The sequence below is a fragment of the Tachypleus tridentatus genome, chromosome 10, assembly GCF_004210375.1.
Source record: "Tachypleus tridentatus isolate NWPU-2018 chromosome 10, ASM421037v1, whole genome shotgun sequence".
NCBI classification, from domain to species: domain Eukaryota; kingdom Metazoa; phylum Arthropoda; class Merostomata; order Xiphosura; family Limulidae; genus Tachypleus; species Tachypleus tridentatus.
Window position 1 is genome coordinate 140,633,002 of NC_134834.1, and position 13,795 is coordinate 140,646,796.

Here is a 13,795-nt window from a genome sequence, read left to right on the forward strand (position 1 = left end):
TAACACCCTAATGAGATGAACTGCAAACTATGCAATATATGCACTGTAAATCGAGTTGACTGAGTTAATAAATAGCCCATGTAAGAAGATTGTAAGACCAAAACATATTATACATACATCGTTATGGTACGAACAGCAGTATCTAGTTTATTAATGCAAAATAAAATACTACACAGTTATGAAAACGTTAGGTGAAAAGTATACTTAACTCTTCAACTTTATTGTAGGCAATCCCATCTTAAATGTGACAATTTCCCAACAATACCACCACACAACGCTGTCTAAAACTCCTGTAAATTTACTAGTGGGGTTATTCCGCGATTTAATGACTGACAGACTTGCAAGCAAAATAACTTAAGCGCTGATCATAGTATGAAGCCCTTCGCAGCACATATGCTGGTGATCATAACAGATAGCATGATACAGTTCACAGTTCCACGGCCACAGACAACACAGAGACAAGCAGCGTTTATTTTTTACTTTTATCATTTTTCGATTGTTTTTTTGTTTTTTTAACAGACTTCAAGTTCCAAATGTAAATAACATTTATTACTATTACTTCTATTATTGTATACCTGAGGAACTTAACACCAATCCTGGCACAGGCTCTCGACCTTCCAATAACCTCCAAATGCATTTTTTATTTTATTTCTTGCATTTGAAGGCTCAGTTCAATTTAAGTAATATTTGTTCTTTTTACTTTTCAATAACAAAGAAAATTTACCAAGCCAAAATTCATACATTTTCCAGTTCGACTGTTAAATCATATATTAAGCATTACTTACTATACATTACAATAATTGTATATTGTAAATTATACATTAAATATTATGCGTAGGCACTGGCGGTTCTGGAGGGGTAAAGGGGCGTGCGCAACTACCACCGTAAGATTACCGACGTTTTTTTTCATTTGCTTACTTAAGTCTGTCGGCCGAAGATCATAAGCAGGCCATAAATTTGAACTTAATTGCTTATCTTCCAATACGCTAAGCTATAAAAAGTGCACTTTACCATTATATTATAGTCAAATGATTCGAATACACGTGCTGCACCAAACATCATCCCCTTGAGCTCTTTTTACCAAATAGCAGGCCCGGCATAACCAAGCGTGTTAAGGCGTTCGACTCGTAATCCGAGGGCAGCGGGTTCGAATCCCGGTCGCACCAAACATGCTCGCCCTTTCAGCCGTGGGGGCGTTATAATGTGGTCAATCTCACTATTCGTTAGTAAAAGAGTAGCCCAAGAGTTGGCGGTGGGTGTTGATGACTAGCTGTTTTCCTCTTGTCTTACATTGCTAAATTAGGGACGGCTGGTGCAGATAGCCCCGAATAACTTTGCGCGAAATTCAAAACAAACAAACAAACCAAATAGTAGGATTGACCATAATGTTATAACGCCTACAGGGCTGAAAGGGTGGGCGTGTTCAATGAAGGGATTCAAACATGCGACACGTACGTTGCGAGGCAAGTGCCTTAATCATCATGACATGTCAGCACCCCGTGAGTATTAACATAAAATGTGGAAAAACGTACACAGTCTCACAAAATAGTATTCTCAAGCTGTCTTGTCACTATAATATTGATATTAAAACTTTTTTTTATACATCCAGTCAACCTAGAAAATTGCATTGCCTTTACTGATTAAGCGTCTAACAAGCAGATAAATCTTCTCTGAACTATGTTACGTAATTATTTATTAGCAACCTTGGTTCAGTAAAATGGTTAGATCAAACCAGTCAAGATATATTAAAATATAGAAAACATATAATCGAACATTATAATTTATGTAATAGAAATACCATAATAAAGCAGTTTAAGCTTTCGAAATAACGGAAGAAAATACTCGATTAGCAGAGTTAACAAAAGCAGCCTTACCTTCTTTAAATCATGCAGATGTCTACGTTCCGAAAATGGCTTTAGCCTCTAAATGTTAAATTCTGGAAGCTCTCAAATTGTATTTTTTTGTTTAAGAAAGACGAGCAAAAAACAAAACAAAACACATGATCATCAGCTTCTTTGTCAAATATCGAAAACTTCTGATCGGGAACTGTATTGCATTCTCTAACCACTTCAACTATTGGGTTGGATCACCTTTCACACAGATTATTCAAGTACATCCATGTAGCAGAGTAACATTATCATTGAGATACACCATCATACATTGTTCGCGAAGGTTAAGATGAATACAAAAGTTATACGTTAAACCATATCCGTGTAGTTCACCTAGAGTTATTATTAACTTGAAGGTAATACAATCCCAGGAGATTAAGAGACACAATTAATTCTCCATATTCGTACAAATCATTCTTCACAAGCACATTATTTTTGAATCTTAAATTATGTTTTATGCCAATGGTCTTATCTCTTGTGTTTTATTTGTCAATGAAAGACTATTTGATCAACGGTCCACGTCAGCAGTAAACTTCTACAAATGCTGCAGGTGTTTTAACATAAATAAAAAGGGACATCTGGTAAAGCAACCTAGTAGTCGCTAGCTGGATATACGTGTTTGATTCGTGACGTAACATTGCCGGTTCTACCCGTGTAAGTCGTATGTTCTGTTTGCATTCAAAAATAGTTGTTTTTATCCGACATGGGTGAATTAGATCTTTTATGTTTGTTTGGAATCGAACACAAAGCTACACAATGGGCCATCCGAGCTCTGCCCATTACGGGCATCGAAAACTGAGTTTTAGCGATGTGAATCCGCAGTCCTGCCATTATGCCACTGAAGGGACTCTCTTTTAAGTCATTAAACTGTTTTTATTTTACGTGTAATTCCAAAATTTAACATCATATGATTGTTCGTTGTTAAACATAAAACTACTCAATGAACTATGTTTATTTTGACTACCACAGGAATCAAAACCCGATGTAAATAGTTATATACCCGTATTTTAAAATAATTTATACAAATATTCAATAGAAAATGAATTTTTGTACCTGAAGATAAAACACAATGAGGACAGTGTTTCCAAGTATTGTCACGGGCGGCGGGCAACATGGCATAAATAAAGGCAATATGTAAATAAACTGAGACTTGAACATATATTAAGTACAGACCAGACACAAGATAATAATGTTAAGTACGGAGTAGCCTTCATTTTCGACTCTATCCCACCGGGCCATGCTGGGCCTGGTGGGTTAAGGAGTTCGACTCGTTATCTGCAGGTCGCGGGTTCGAATCCCTGTCGCACCAAACATGCTCTCCCTTTCAGCTGTGGGGCGTTATAATGTGACAATCAATCCCACTATTCGTTGGTAAAAGATTAGCCCAAGAGTTGGCGGTAGCTGGTGATGAGTAGCAGTCTTTCCTCTAGTCTTACACTACTAAATTAGGAGCAGCTAGCGCAGATAGTCTTTGAATAAGTTTGCGCGAAATTGGAAAAAACAACAAAATAAACAAAACCTATCCCTCCCAAAACCCTGTGCCAACCAACCAAAGTAATGGCATATTAGGCCTTGTTCATGGAGCAGCCGATCTAGTAAGCCTGTGTTTAGATTTTGTAAACAACCTAATGATGCACTTGTGTATCTTTGTCAGATAAATTTTTGTTTTTTCTCCAGCCTGACGAATATACACGCAAGAACCGAAACGTCGAATAGTTACAAGCTCACCAAACACGTTACTCGTTTCAACAGCACTTAACAGTTCTCCACCATTAAATATGGCTTTAATAACGTATAGTTTGATTTGCAAAGCTACACGAGGGCTACCTGCGCTAGCCGTCCCTAATTTAGCACTGTAAGACTAGAGGAAAGGTAGCTAGCCAGTCATTACCACCTACTGCCAACTCTTAGGCTACTCTTTTACCAACGACTATTGGGATTAACTGTCACATTTTAACGCCTACACGGCTGGTAGGACGAGCATGTTTGGTGCGACGGAGATTCGAAACCGCGATTCTCAGATTACGAGTCGAGTGCCTTAACCACCTGGCCATGCCGGGTCAACATGTACTTTATAATCTGATCTAGTCACACGGCGATACCATTGTTAGGCTAGTATTGGTAGTAGAGCTTGATACATCAAAGTTTCAGCTTATTCAATACACTCAAATTCTACTTTCACGGTATAAAGCAGCTTATGTTTCATTAATTTCTAAACCTAATTCCCGATTAGGTGTTCCTTACATAAACGTCTTAAAATATTTACGGTTAAATGCAATACACAATACCAAAACTAAGTAATAACACTAATCATCCCTTGGTAACAAACGTACATGCTGTTCCATAATATTGTTATTGTAATATTACAGTTGAAAAGATACAAAAACTCGTATTTCGATTTTTCTGCCTGCTCACTTATGTTTCTTTGCTTTGTTTGTTTGGGAATTTCGCACAAAGCTACTCGAGGGCTATCTGTGCTAGCCGTCCCTAATTTAGCAGTGTAAGACTAGAGGGAAGGCAGCTAGTCATCACCACCCACCGCCAACTCTTGGGCTACTCTTTTACCAACGAATAGTGGGATTGACCGTCACATTTTAACGCCCCCCACGGCTGAAAGGGCGAGCATGTTTGGTGTGAGAGAGATTCGAACCCGGGACTTTTAGATTACGAGTTGAGCGCCTTAATCACTTGGCCATGTCCATGCTGAAATTACTTTATTCTATTTACGCATGATATTTTTTTCACTACTAGTGTATTCAAATACTAGTGTATTTTAACGCCCCTACGGCTGGGAGGGCGAGCATGTTTGGCGCGAACCTGCGACCCTCAGATTACGAAGCGCACGCCTTAACGCGCTAGGCCATGCCAGGCCTATGTTTCTTTGCACTCAATGAAGTCATAATATTATTAGCTTTAGTAATAACCTTATATTACCGTTATTTCTCAACCACTTGCTACGCGATCTTTGTGTCAAGACAACTTGCAGTTTTAACAAAATTATTAAAGAATTTTGTGTTACAAATTTTAAGTTACAAAATTCACACATGATACGAGGTTATGTAGAATATTTTAACCCCACATGATGTGGGGTTACGGTGAGTGTGTTTAATTAGTTACCTCTAGTTATTATCCATATTAAGGGAAGAAATATTATAAAAGTACAAGGTATATGCTCCGCACTAGACAAAAAATATTTTTCTCATTAATAAAACTCTTACAGTAGTAATTGTTTACATCAAACAATTTAGAAGTGTTAATTACTGACTGAACTCACTAACACACAACCTACGTACAAACTATTGCATATTTTTTGCTCACCTACAATCTTAAAGATGTGACTTTACACTCATTTTATCACTTTAGAGTGTTGACGGTGAAACAATCACACTTTTGCACAACTTTATGTGTGTGTGTGTGTGTGTGTGTGTGTGTGTGTGTGTCACAGCAGACGTTCATTATGGATTTTGTTTTCCTGATAGTTATAAGATAGAAGTTGTTGTTGTTGTTTTGAATTAAGCACAAAGCTACACAATCAGCTATCTGTGCTCTGCCCACCACGGGTATCGAAACCCGGTTTTTAGCGTTGGAAGTCCGCAGGCATACCGCTGAGCCACTGAGGGTCTGAGATAGAAGTATCTCAAACTGTACCATATTACGAAGAACAGCCTAAGTAAAGAATCAATAAAAGAACCCCATAAGATAGAAGTTTATATGCCCCCCGCTAGTACAGCGGTATGTCTACGGATTTACAACGCTACAATCAGGGGTTCGATTCCCCTCGGTGGGCTCAGCAGATAGCCCGATGTGGCTTTGCTATAAGAAAAACACAAACCACACACAGAAGTTTATATACTGCATCGAAGAAAGAAAGGAAAAAACAGCGTTTTACTCTCAGATAAGAAATATCTTTTGTATGAAAAAATATAACGAACAAGATCTAATTGTTATTTAGGTGGGTGATAAAGGATAAAGTAAATAACATTTCTGTTAAGTTTCTAAAGCTTTAATCTTAATAATTATCCGTTATAAGCCACGTTTTGTTTTAGTATTTGTTGTACGTACATCCGATTCTGTTGGTAAAATGAGGAAAACGAAAGTAGAAGTACTGGAAATACAATAATTCGAAAGTCCATCCCACCCGTGAAGCTCTTTCAGCCTGAGAAGTAACATTGTAGTAGAATGCATGCAGGAGTAATGAACATGTGGAACCTTGACAGACACACATACATGACAGTAGTACAGGCCTCCGATTGTTTTATTATGTTGAAATGTTTGACAATAATTCATGTACGCTCAATCCGAAAATAATATCAATATTTTCTCCATCTCCTACAGATTTTTTCATAAAATGTTATATATACTTTTATGTAAGTGAATCCTTTTCGTTAAAATTTTTGTTATGCTTAAATTGCTAACAACCACTGACTACAGATTTCTTTTGACTAATAAAGTCGCGAGTCTTACTGATCGTTCTAGAATCCACAGTAAACACATCACTAGTACATAAATAGACACAGGTTGTACGACACATCATTTCTAGACAATATTTGTTTGTTTGTGTACTTTGACATTTTGTTCTTTTCAATATTATTCTTTCGTTGCTCTGGCAACAAAACGTTTTTTTTTAATGATTCACACATATTCCGTTATATTTGTGGTAAAGAATCAAAGGAAAAACATTAAAGAATTCATCAAAAAAGTGTATCACACTTATTTTGTATTAAGGCTTGGGGACCAAGACAAAATCACAAATCTTCCGCTCTTCGTGTCGAAGAATTGAAATAATGGACTAAAAATAAGAAAAACTCTTTGTCTTGTGGTATTTCACTTGTCTGGCTGAACCAAGAAACCTTGGAGATGACTTCTATTTTTGCTCATGTAACTTACAAGGCTACAACACCCAGAATAAAAAAGCACTTTCCCATCCAAACCTTCAAATTGCTACAAGATCTGTTGCTCATGAACCTGATGTACCTGTATCTACTTCACTGAAGACTCTTATTATAGTTTCTTCTGATTCTGAATCTGATAGCAATATAATTGACGATAGGAATTCTTCTCAACCTAAAATGTGTGATGAGCTACAACTTTTCATACAAGGTGAACTTAATGATTTGGTTAGAGATATGGTCCTTCCAAAGGATTCTTCAGAGATTTTAGGGTAAATAGAATAATTTGACCTAATTAAAAGAATTCTTTTTATTCCCGACTTGAACAATTCCTTACGTGAAAGAAAACGAAAAGAATATTATTTTCAAAAGTTGTGTAGCTGGATTATGGAAAATCTGTTATTAAAACCAAGAAGTTTTAAAAGTTTAAATTCAAAGGCTTGTCTGATCAGAGAGCGATTTGCTACATTCGAATATCTTCCACAAACACAAATACACTAAAATTTATTCTCGATTAGCTTTTCCTTCATCCATTGAAAATTTACTTTAAACTCAATATACGTTTTGTTTTCATCCATGGAACTGTATTATCCATACATAAAAACTGTGTCATATTCGTATGCGGAACTATTTTTACTTTGCCTGGAAGCTGTTGTATTAACATATGAAACTATTCTACCAATGTGCGAAACTGTTGCATCCACGTGTGGAAGGTTTTTAAAACTTAGGTGAAAGGTATTGGTATCCTTTTTTTTCCCTTGTTCAAGATAAACCATAACCAGTTTATTAGCTGCGGTACAAGGTGCAATCAAACTCTTGTTTGGTTAAAAGGATGACGTTTCAGCAAGCTTACGCGTTTCTTCGTCATGGTTTGTTTTGTTTTGAGTTTCGCGCAAAGCTAGACGAGGGCTATCTGCGCTAGCCATCTCTAATTTAGCAGTGTAAGACTAGAGGGAAAGTAGCTAGTCATCATCACCTACACCAACGAATAGTAGGATTGACCGTCACCTTACAACGCCCCCACGGCTTAAGGGGCGAGCATGCTTAGTGCAAGGAGTATTCGAACCCGCGACACTCGGATTACGAGTCGAGTGCCTTAACCAACTGGCCATGCGTGGCCTTCTTCATCATGAACGTCATGGCAAGAAGAGTAAGCATTTGAGTCTTGGCTGGCATTACAACAATAGAGAAGCTAGTTTGGGTTCCTAACTTAAGTAACAATAAAAGTCGAGTCCTACGGAATTTTTTTCTCGTGCCTAAATTAACTTTTACTTCCAATTTTATAAGTACCCAATTATCAAAGTCATCATGTGAAAATAAATCTTCATTCAATGTATAAAACTAATAAGTTTGTTTAAGAAAATATGGGCTTCTACGATATTATTTATCTGTAATGGCATTACGGAAGCAATAAAACAAAGTGATACAGAACGAGGCATTTAATCACCCATGTGCAGTTATTTCCCCAACAGGCTCCAATTTTCTATATAAATTGGAGCTACTAATGAAATAAATATGACTACATTTAGGCTTGAAATAGTACATCTAGTCACACTACACATACATGTTTTAGTAAATACATCTAGTCATAGTACAGATCTCGATATTGGGTTGTACATCTAATGACACTTGACATTTCGGTTTTAGTTTATATATCTCAATTTTAGTCACACTAGACATTTCGATTTCGGTCTATACATCTAGTCACACTACATATTTCAATTTTAGTCTATACATCGAAGCACACTAAACATCTCTGCTTCAGTCGATACATCTAGTCACATTTGACATCTCGGTTTCGATCGATACATCTAGTCTCAGGAATATTTTATTGATATTTTATTATTTCCACGTTTATATTAAGACGCTAGAGAGAATGTAGTTTTTGCTTTAATATGACAAGTTTGGCTTAACAGTACCACTCCGGGTGCATTATGCTAATGTTATAGAATTCCCACAGCCACTGTTCAACCACTCTTGATGCCAATGTTAAGGACTTGTACAGTCACGATTAAAACACTCATTATACTGATGTTATAGAACTCCCAGAACCACTCTTGATGTCAATGTTAAGGACTTGTACAGTCACGATTAAAACACTCATTATACTGATGTTATAGAACTCCCAGAACCACTCTTGATGTCAATGTTAAAAACTCCTAGAGTCATGGTTAAAACACCCATCATGCCGACGTTAAGAAACTACTCGAGTCGCTATTAAAGCAATCGAAATGCCATGCTAAGACAGAGCTAAAGTCAATTATAAAAACTGTTACGTATCATTCTTTTCCATATACAACCAATACTACACAACCATAGCTTCCAAGGTTTGCAGTATACCAACTGCAGCTTACCAAAATATTCTAAAAACTGTCTCTTGGAGAGTGAATTTATAAGCTTTAGAAGTTCTCAAAAGTTCAGTTTGCAACAATGTAAAACATATTGATGATTCTTATATTCCAGAATCTTCTACAAATTTAGAGAACAGGCGGGACTTTCGCAATACACATTTAACAATATAAGTTACATGCACTTCTAAATATATATTAAACTGAAACAAACATAAATAATAAAATAAATGTGCGTCATAAAACCCGTTGTAAAACTTCTAAACAAAAATAAAGAAGAATATTATGTCAAACTCTACATCTGGTGCCGACGAGACCGTTCTCAGTAGTGCTAGGTTTCATCAAGCTGGCTAGTATGATATAGGACATATTAGTGGTCTACAAATTATTTTAAGCATCAAATTACTTGAATAGTTATTATATCAACGTGAATAATATTAATTTTGTTTTCTGTAACTGTTATGTATTGTAAAGTTACTTATGGCTTCAGTGTTTCTACACACCTTAAGCCTGTATTGTCGTGCCGCCAAATTCCATCCATCCATTATTTTGACCATAATACGCGATCATTTACTGTAAACAGATTAAATATTCTGTATTTTAAAATAACATAGCCCTAAAATAATGCTAAGAGATATCATCGTGCTTTCACTCCTTTTGGGTAAATTAGCCAAACTGGTTGCTTAGCTTACCTTCGTCTTTTTTTTTTCTTTCCTTCCTTTTTTCAAAAGCTAAAATGAACAGGATCAAAATTGGATATATAAATAGAAATTAGCACATGGTGGTGTCAAACCCTATACACAAGAAATGATTTGATACCTCAAATACTTTTATAAATTGGTTCACATTGTCGCTAGAAGGGGTTCAAAAATGATTAATAACAGCTACCGAGTGAGCCCCCAACCCATACCTGTTTCTAATTAATACTGAAATCCGATGTCCAACTGTTATTTTAAATAATTAAACTACTGCTTTAGTAAAATAAAATAAAAATGTTTTATGTTTCAAAGAGCGCAAGGTTAGAAATAGTCATTTGTGTTATTTGTGACTGTAAGAGTTCCTTAATATCACGAATGGTTTAACAGCGACTTGTGCATAAAATTCAACACTGCCCGATGTATAAATATATTCCTGACGTCAGCAATTCTGAAGTCAGAATTATATATACTGTAAGCGCCTGTGCAAAACTCTACGTAAGCCAGCGTCAGCTAATTTCAAAAGTTAAACTTCTGAGCCACCATTGTTAATCTTCAGAAATCAACATGAGCAAATTAATTAATTCACCGTTATTAAACTAAACATACCAGCATTTAAAACGTTTGTTTTAGTAAGTGTTAAATAAATACTAGCTAATAAACTATAAAACTTAGTATTAATAAACTTTAACAGTTGATAAATTCACAATCAATAGTGAAAAACCCATAAATATTTCGAAATACAGAAATTAAAAGAGAGAAACATCAGAAGTCTATATTAATGTACCAAATAAACGGTGGTCAGACAACCCAATTTCACCAGGACAATCCAGTTTTGTTTTTATTAGTTTGTCTCTACCTGTTGTTGACAAAAATCTTAGAATAGTTGTGCATGTTAATAAAAGTGAAAAGTTCATGTTCAAAACTGTAGACGGCAGTTTAAAAATGCCCAAACATGTTAAGTAGCGAATAATGAATTTATATAAAAGTTCATTAAATGTTTCACGTCGTCAAATATCTTACAACTCGGAATTGTTGATAAAAACCACCGATAGAATTATGAGTAAAAGTGTAAACGAAATAACTCGGGTCTTATCACAAAAGGAAAAAAAAACGACTGAAGAAGTTTAGTTAATTAAATATTTAACTTAGTGTAATAAGCAAATGTAAAAGGATGTTTTGCGATGGTTAAAGTATAATGTGTGGTTCCTACTTAAAGGGGCCTGGCATGGCCTAGCGCGTAAGGCGTGCGACTGGTAATCTGAGGGTCGCGGGTTCGCGCCCGCGTCGCGCTGAATATGCTCGCCCTCCTAGCCGTGGGGGTGTATAATGTGACGGTCAATCCCACTATTCGTTGGTAAAAGAGTAGCCCAAGAGTTGGCGGTGGGTGGTGATGACTAGCTGCCTTCCCTCTAGTCTTACACTGCTAAATTAGGGACAGCTAGCACAGATAGCCCTCGAGTAGCTTTGTGCGAAATTCCAAAACAAACAATCCTACTTAAAGTATACAGGAAATGTGTGGTTCCTACGAGCAACACAACGTACTATTTTCTGTTAATCGATAATGATTGACAGTAAAAAAAAATATTTGCAGAAACGTTCACACGTAAAAATAATTATTTATATCGCTCGGTCCTCACGTGTGTTATATCAGTACATTAATGCTATCTGCAATCCTGGAAGGATATCAACATCAGGCACACCATAAATTAAGTTCGATATCATAAAAGACGAGGATAACGCAGTCCCTCGTCTTTTAAAGGTAAACAGCGACAAGAAAATACGCAATACCCATTCCCTCGGGCTTTGTGAAGTACTAAAATATGTTGGTAAAGCCTTAAAGTGTGTAATGAACCATGGTTTCTTTGTTTTTGAATTTCGCACAAAGCTCCACGACGGCTTTATAAGCTAGTCGTTCCTAATTTAGTAGTGTAAGACTAGAGGGAAGGCAACTAGTCATCACCACCAACTATCGAGATTTTTTTTTTTTTGCCAACAAATAGTGAAATCGACTGTAACATTATAATGTCCCCAAGGCTGAAAGAGTAAGCGTGTTTGGTGTGATCGCGATTCGAATCTGCGACTCTCAGATTACGAGTCGTGTGCCCTTATCACCTGGCCATGGTGTTAAGCCATTTTTTTTTTATCTCATATGTATGCAAATTATTATAAATTTGAAGCATAAATAGGATTCTAATATCATATATACATACAAGTAAAATGATATTCTAATATCATATATACATACAAGTAAAATGATATTCTAATATCATATATACATACAAGTAAAATGATATTCTAATATCATATATACATACAAGTAAAATGATATTCTAATATCATATATACATACAAGTAAAATGATATTCTAATATCATATATACATACAAGTAAAATGATATTCTAATCCTAACAGAACTTATTTTTCTCCAGTAAGCTCAAGCATTTTTGTTATTCTTCTGTTGCCAGTGCTGAATCCTTCCCGAGTGAAGATTAAAGAGAGTGACACCTGTAGGATCCGGGACAACTCTGTATCCTTACAGCTCATAGAAAGCATTTTAAGCCAGTGCTGAATCCTTCCCGAGTGAAGATTAAAGAGAGTGACACCTGTAGGATCCGGGACAACTCTGTATCCTTACAGCTCATAGAAAGCATTTTAAGCCAGTGCTGAATCCTTCCCGAGTGAAGATTAAAGAGAGTGACACCTGTAGGATCCGGGACAACTCTGTATCCTTACAGCTCATAGAGGGCATTTTAAATATAATCCATATAGTTTAAATCCAGAAAATATAACATATATACGCACAAAGCAAAAATAAATGAACAAATATTACGAGCGCCTGCAAATTCACCGCCACTCGCTGCAGCCCTATAAAATGCAACTGTTATGAGTATTAAATACAAACAAAAGCATTAACCAATCATGACTTTAGTACAATATAATAATAAGTCAAGAGTTAACAGTATCTTAGATTACGAAATAACAATTAGGTTGTTTGGGGGTCAACAATGGCCACGTGGACAGTCCTAGTTTACGATTGACGACCATATGGCCTCAGACATCGATTAACTCAAGCACAGGTCCGAAACTACAAATTAAAATTTACAAATTCGAGATTATTAGCACATGCTTAACTCACCTCTCCTCGACTTCATCGTGACAGCTACCTTAAAAGCAACTACTTTAACAGCAAACTATTAAGTTTTCTCTCGCGGATGATTCGCTGTTCGGATGTAGAAACTTGCATCACACCACTGAATGAAACTGATCCAAGTGAGTGAAACCAACAGCTACATTTCAACACACTTCGTCGAGTTAGTGACAAATTACACCAAAACCACGTGGTCTTTTAACTTGCGCGTTAATAAAAGATATATCCACCTGAGGGCGCTTCAATCCAATCAACGAACATACACACCACGAACTTTTGATATTTGATCGCAGATCACAGTGTGGTTTTTACGACAATTTGTGATCTTTATGTATTTTAGACAACGAAACTGATAAAGCTTTAAGTGAACGTTTGCAATAAACTTCTTTTTTTATTGTCGTTTAGTATAGTTTAAATAACAGTAGTGAACATCACTATAGATTAGAATGAATAAAACTCGAATAATTATAACGTTCTAAAAACATGTAGGTCAAAGAAGTCTTGATAAAAGTGAAATAGAAACCTTATAACCCGACAACTTTCGAAAGGTGGACCTTTCTTCTTCAGGAGCAAACCGGGAGTGGTTGTGTGATTGAACAAGTGATGTATATAACCCCCCCCCCTATATATGAGAGAGAGAGAGAGAGAGAGACGGGGGGTAAAATACATCACTTGTTCAATCACACAACCACTCCCGGTTTATCCTTGAAGAAGAAAGGTCCACTTTTCGAAAGCGCTCGGGTTATAGGGTTTCTATTTCATTTTTATTAAAACTCGAATAAGTGTGTTTAATATAAAAAAATCGTGCTTTGTTTGCATTCA

General features: G+C 36.2%; 1 protein-coding gene across 8 annotated transcripts in view; it reads right to left on the bottom strand.

Annotated features, from left to right (window-relative positions):
* The window catches only part of LOC143230456 (uncharacterized), a 67,461-nt gene extending 54,308 nt beyond the window's left edge, over positions 1-13,153 (bottom strand). For 5 of the 8 annotated variants that reach the window (XM_076464050.1, XM_076464047.1, XM_076464043.1 and 2 more), the window contains exon 1: positions 12,962-13,151. Coding sequence is in view for 2 of the 8 variants with exons in the window: in XM_076464041.1 (XP_076320156.1) it covers positions 12,962-12,977 (16 nt within the window). In the remaining 6 variants the exon portion in view is untranslated. Of the gene's footprint in view, positions 1-12,961 lie in introns of all 8 variants that reach the window. The other 3 variants (XR_013016444.1, XM_076464041.1, XM_076464040.1) reach the window with 1 other exon arrangement.
* Between the last annotated feature and the right edge of the window lie 642 nt (positions 13,154-13,795).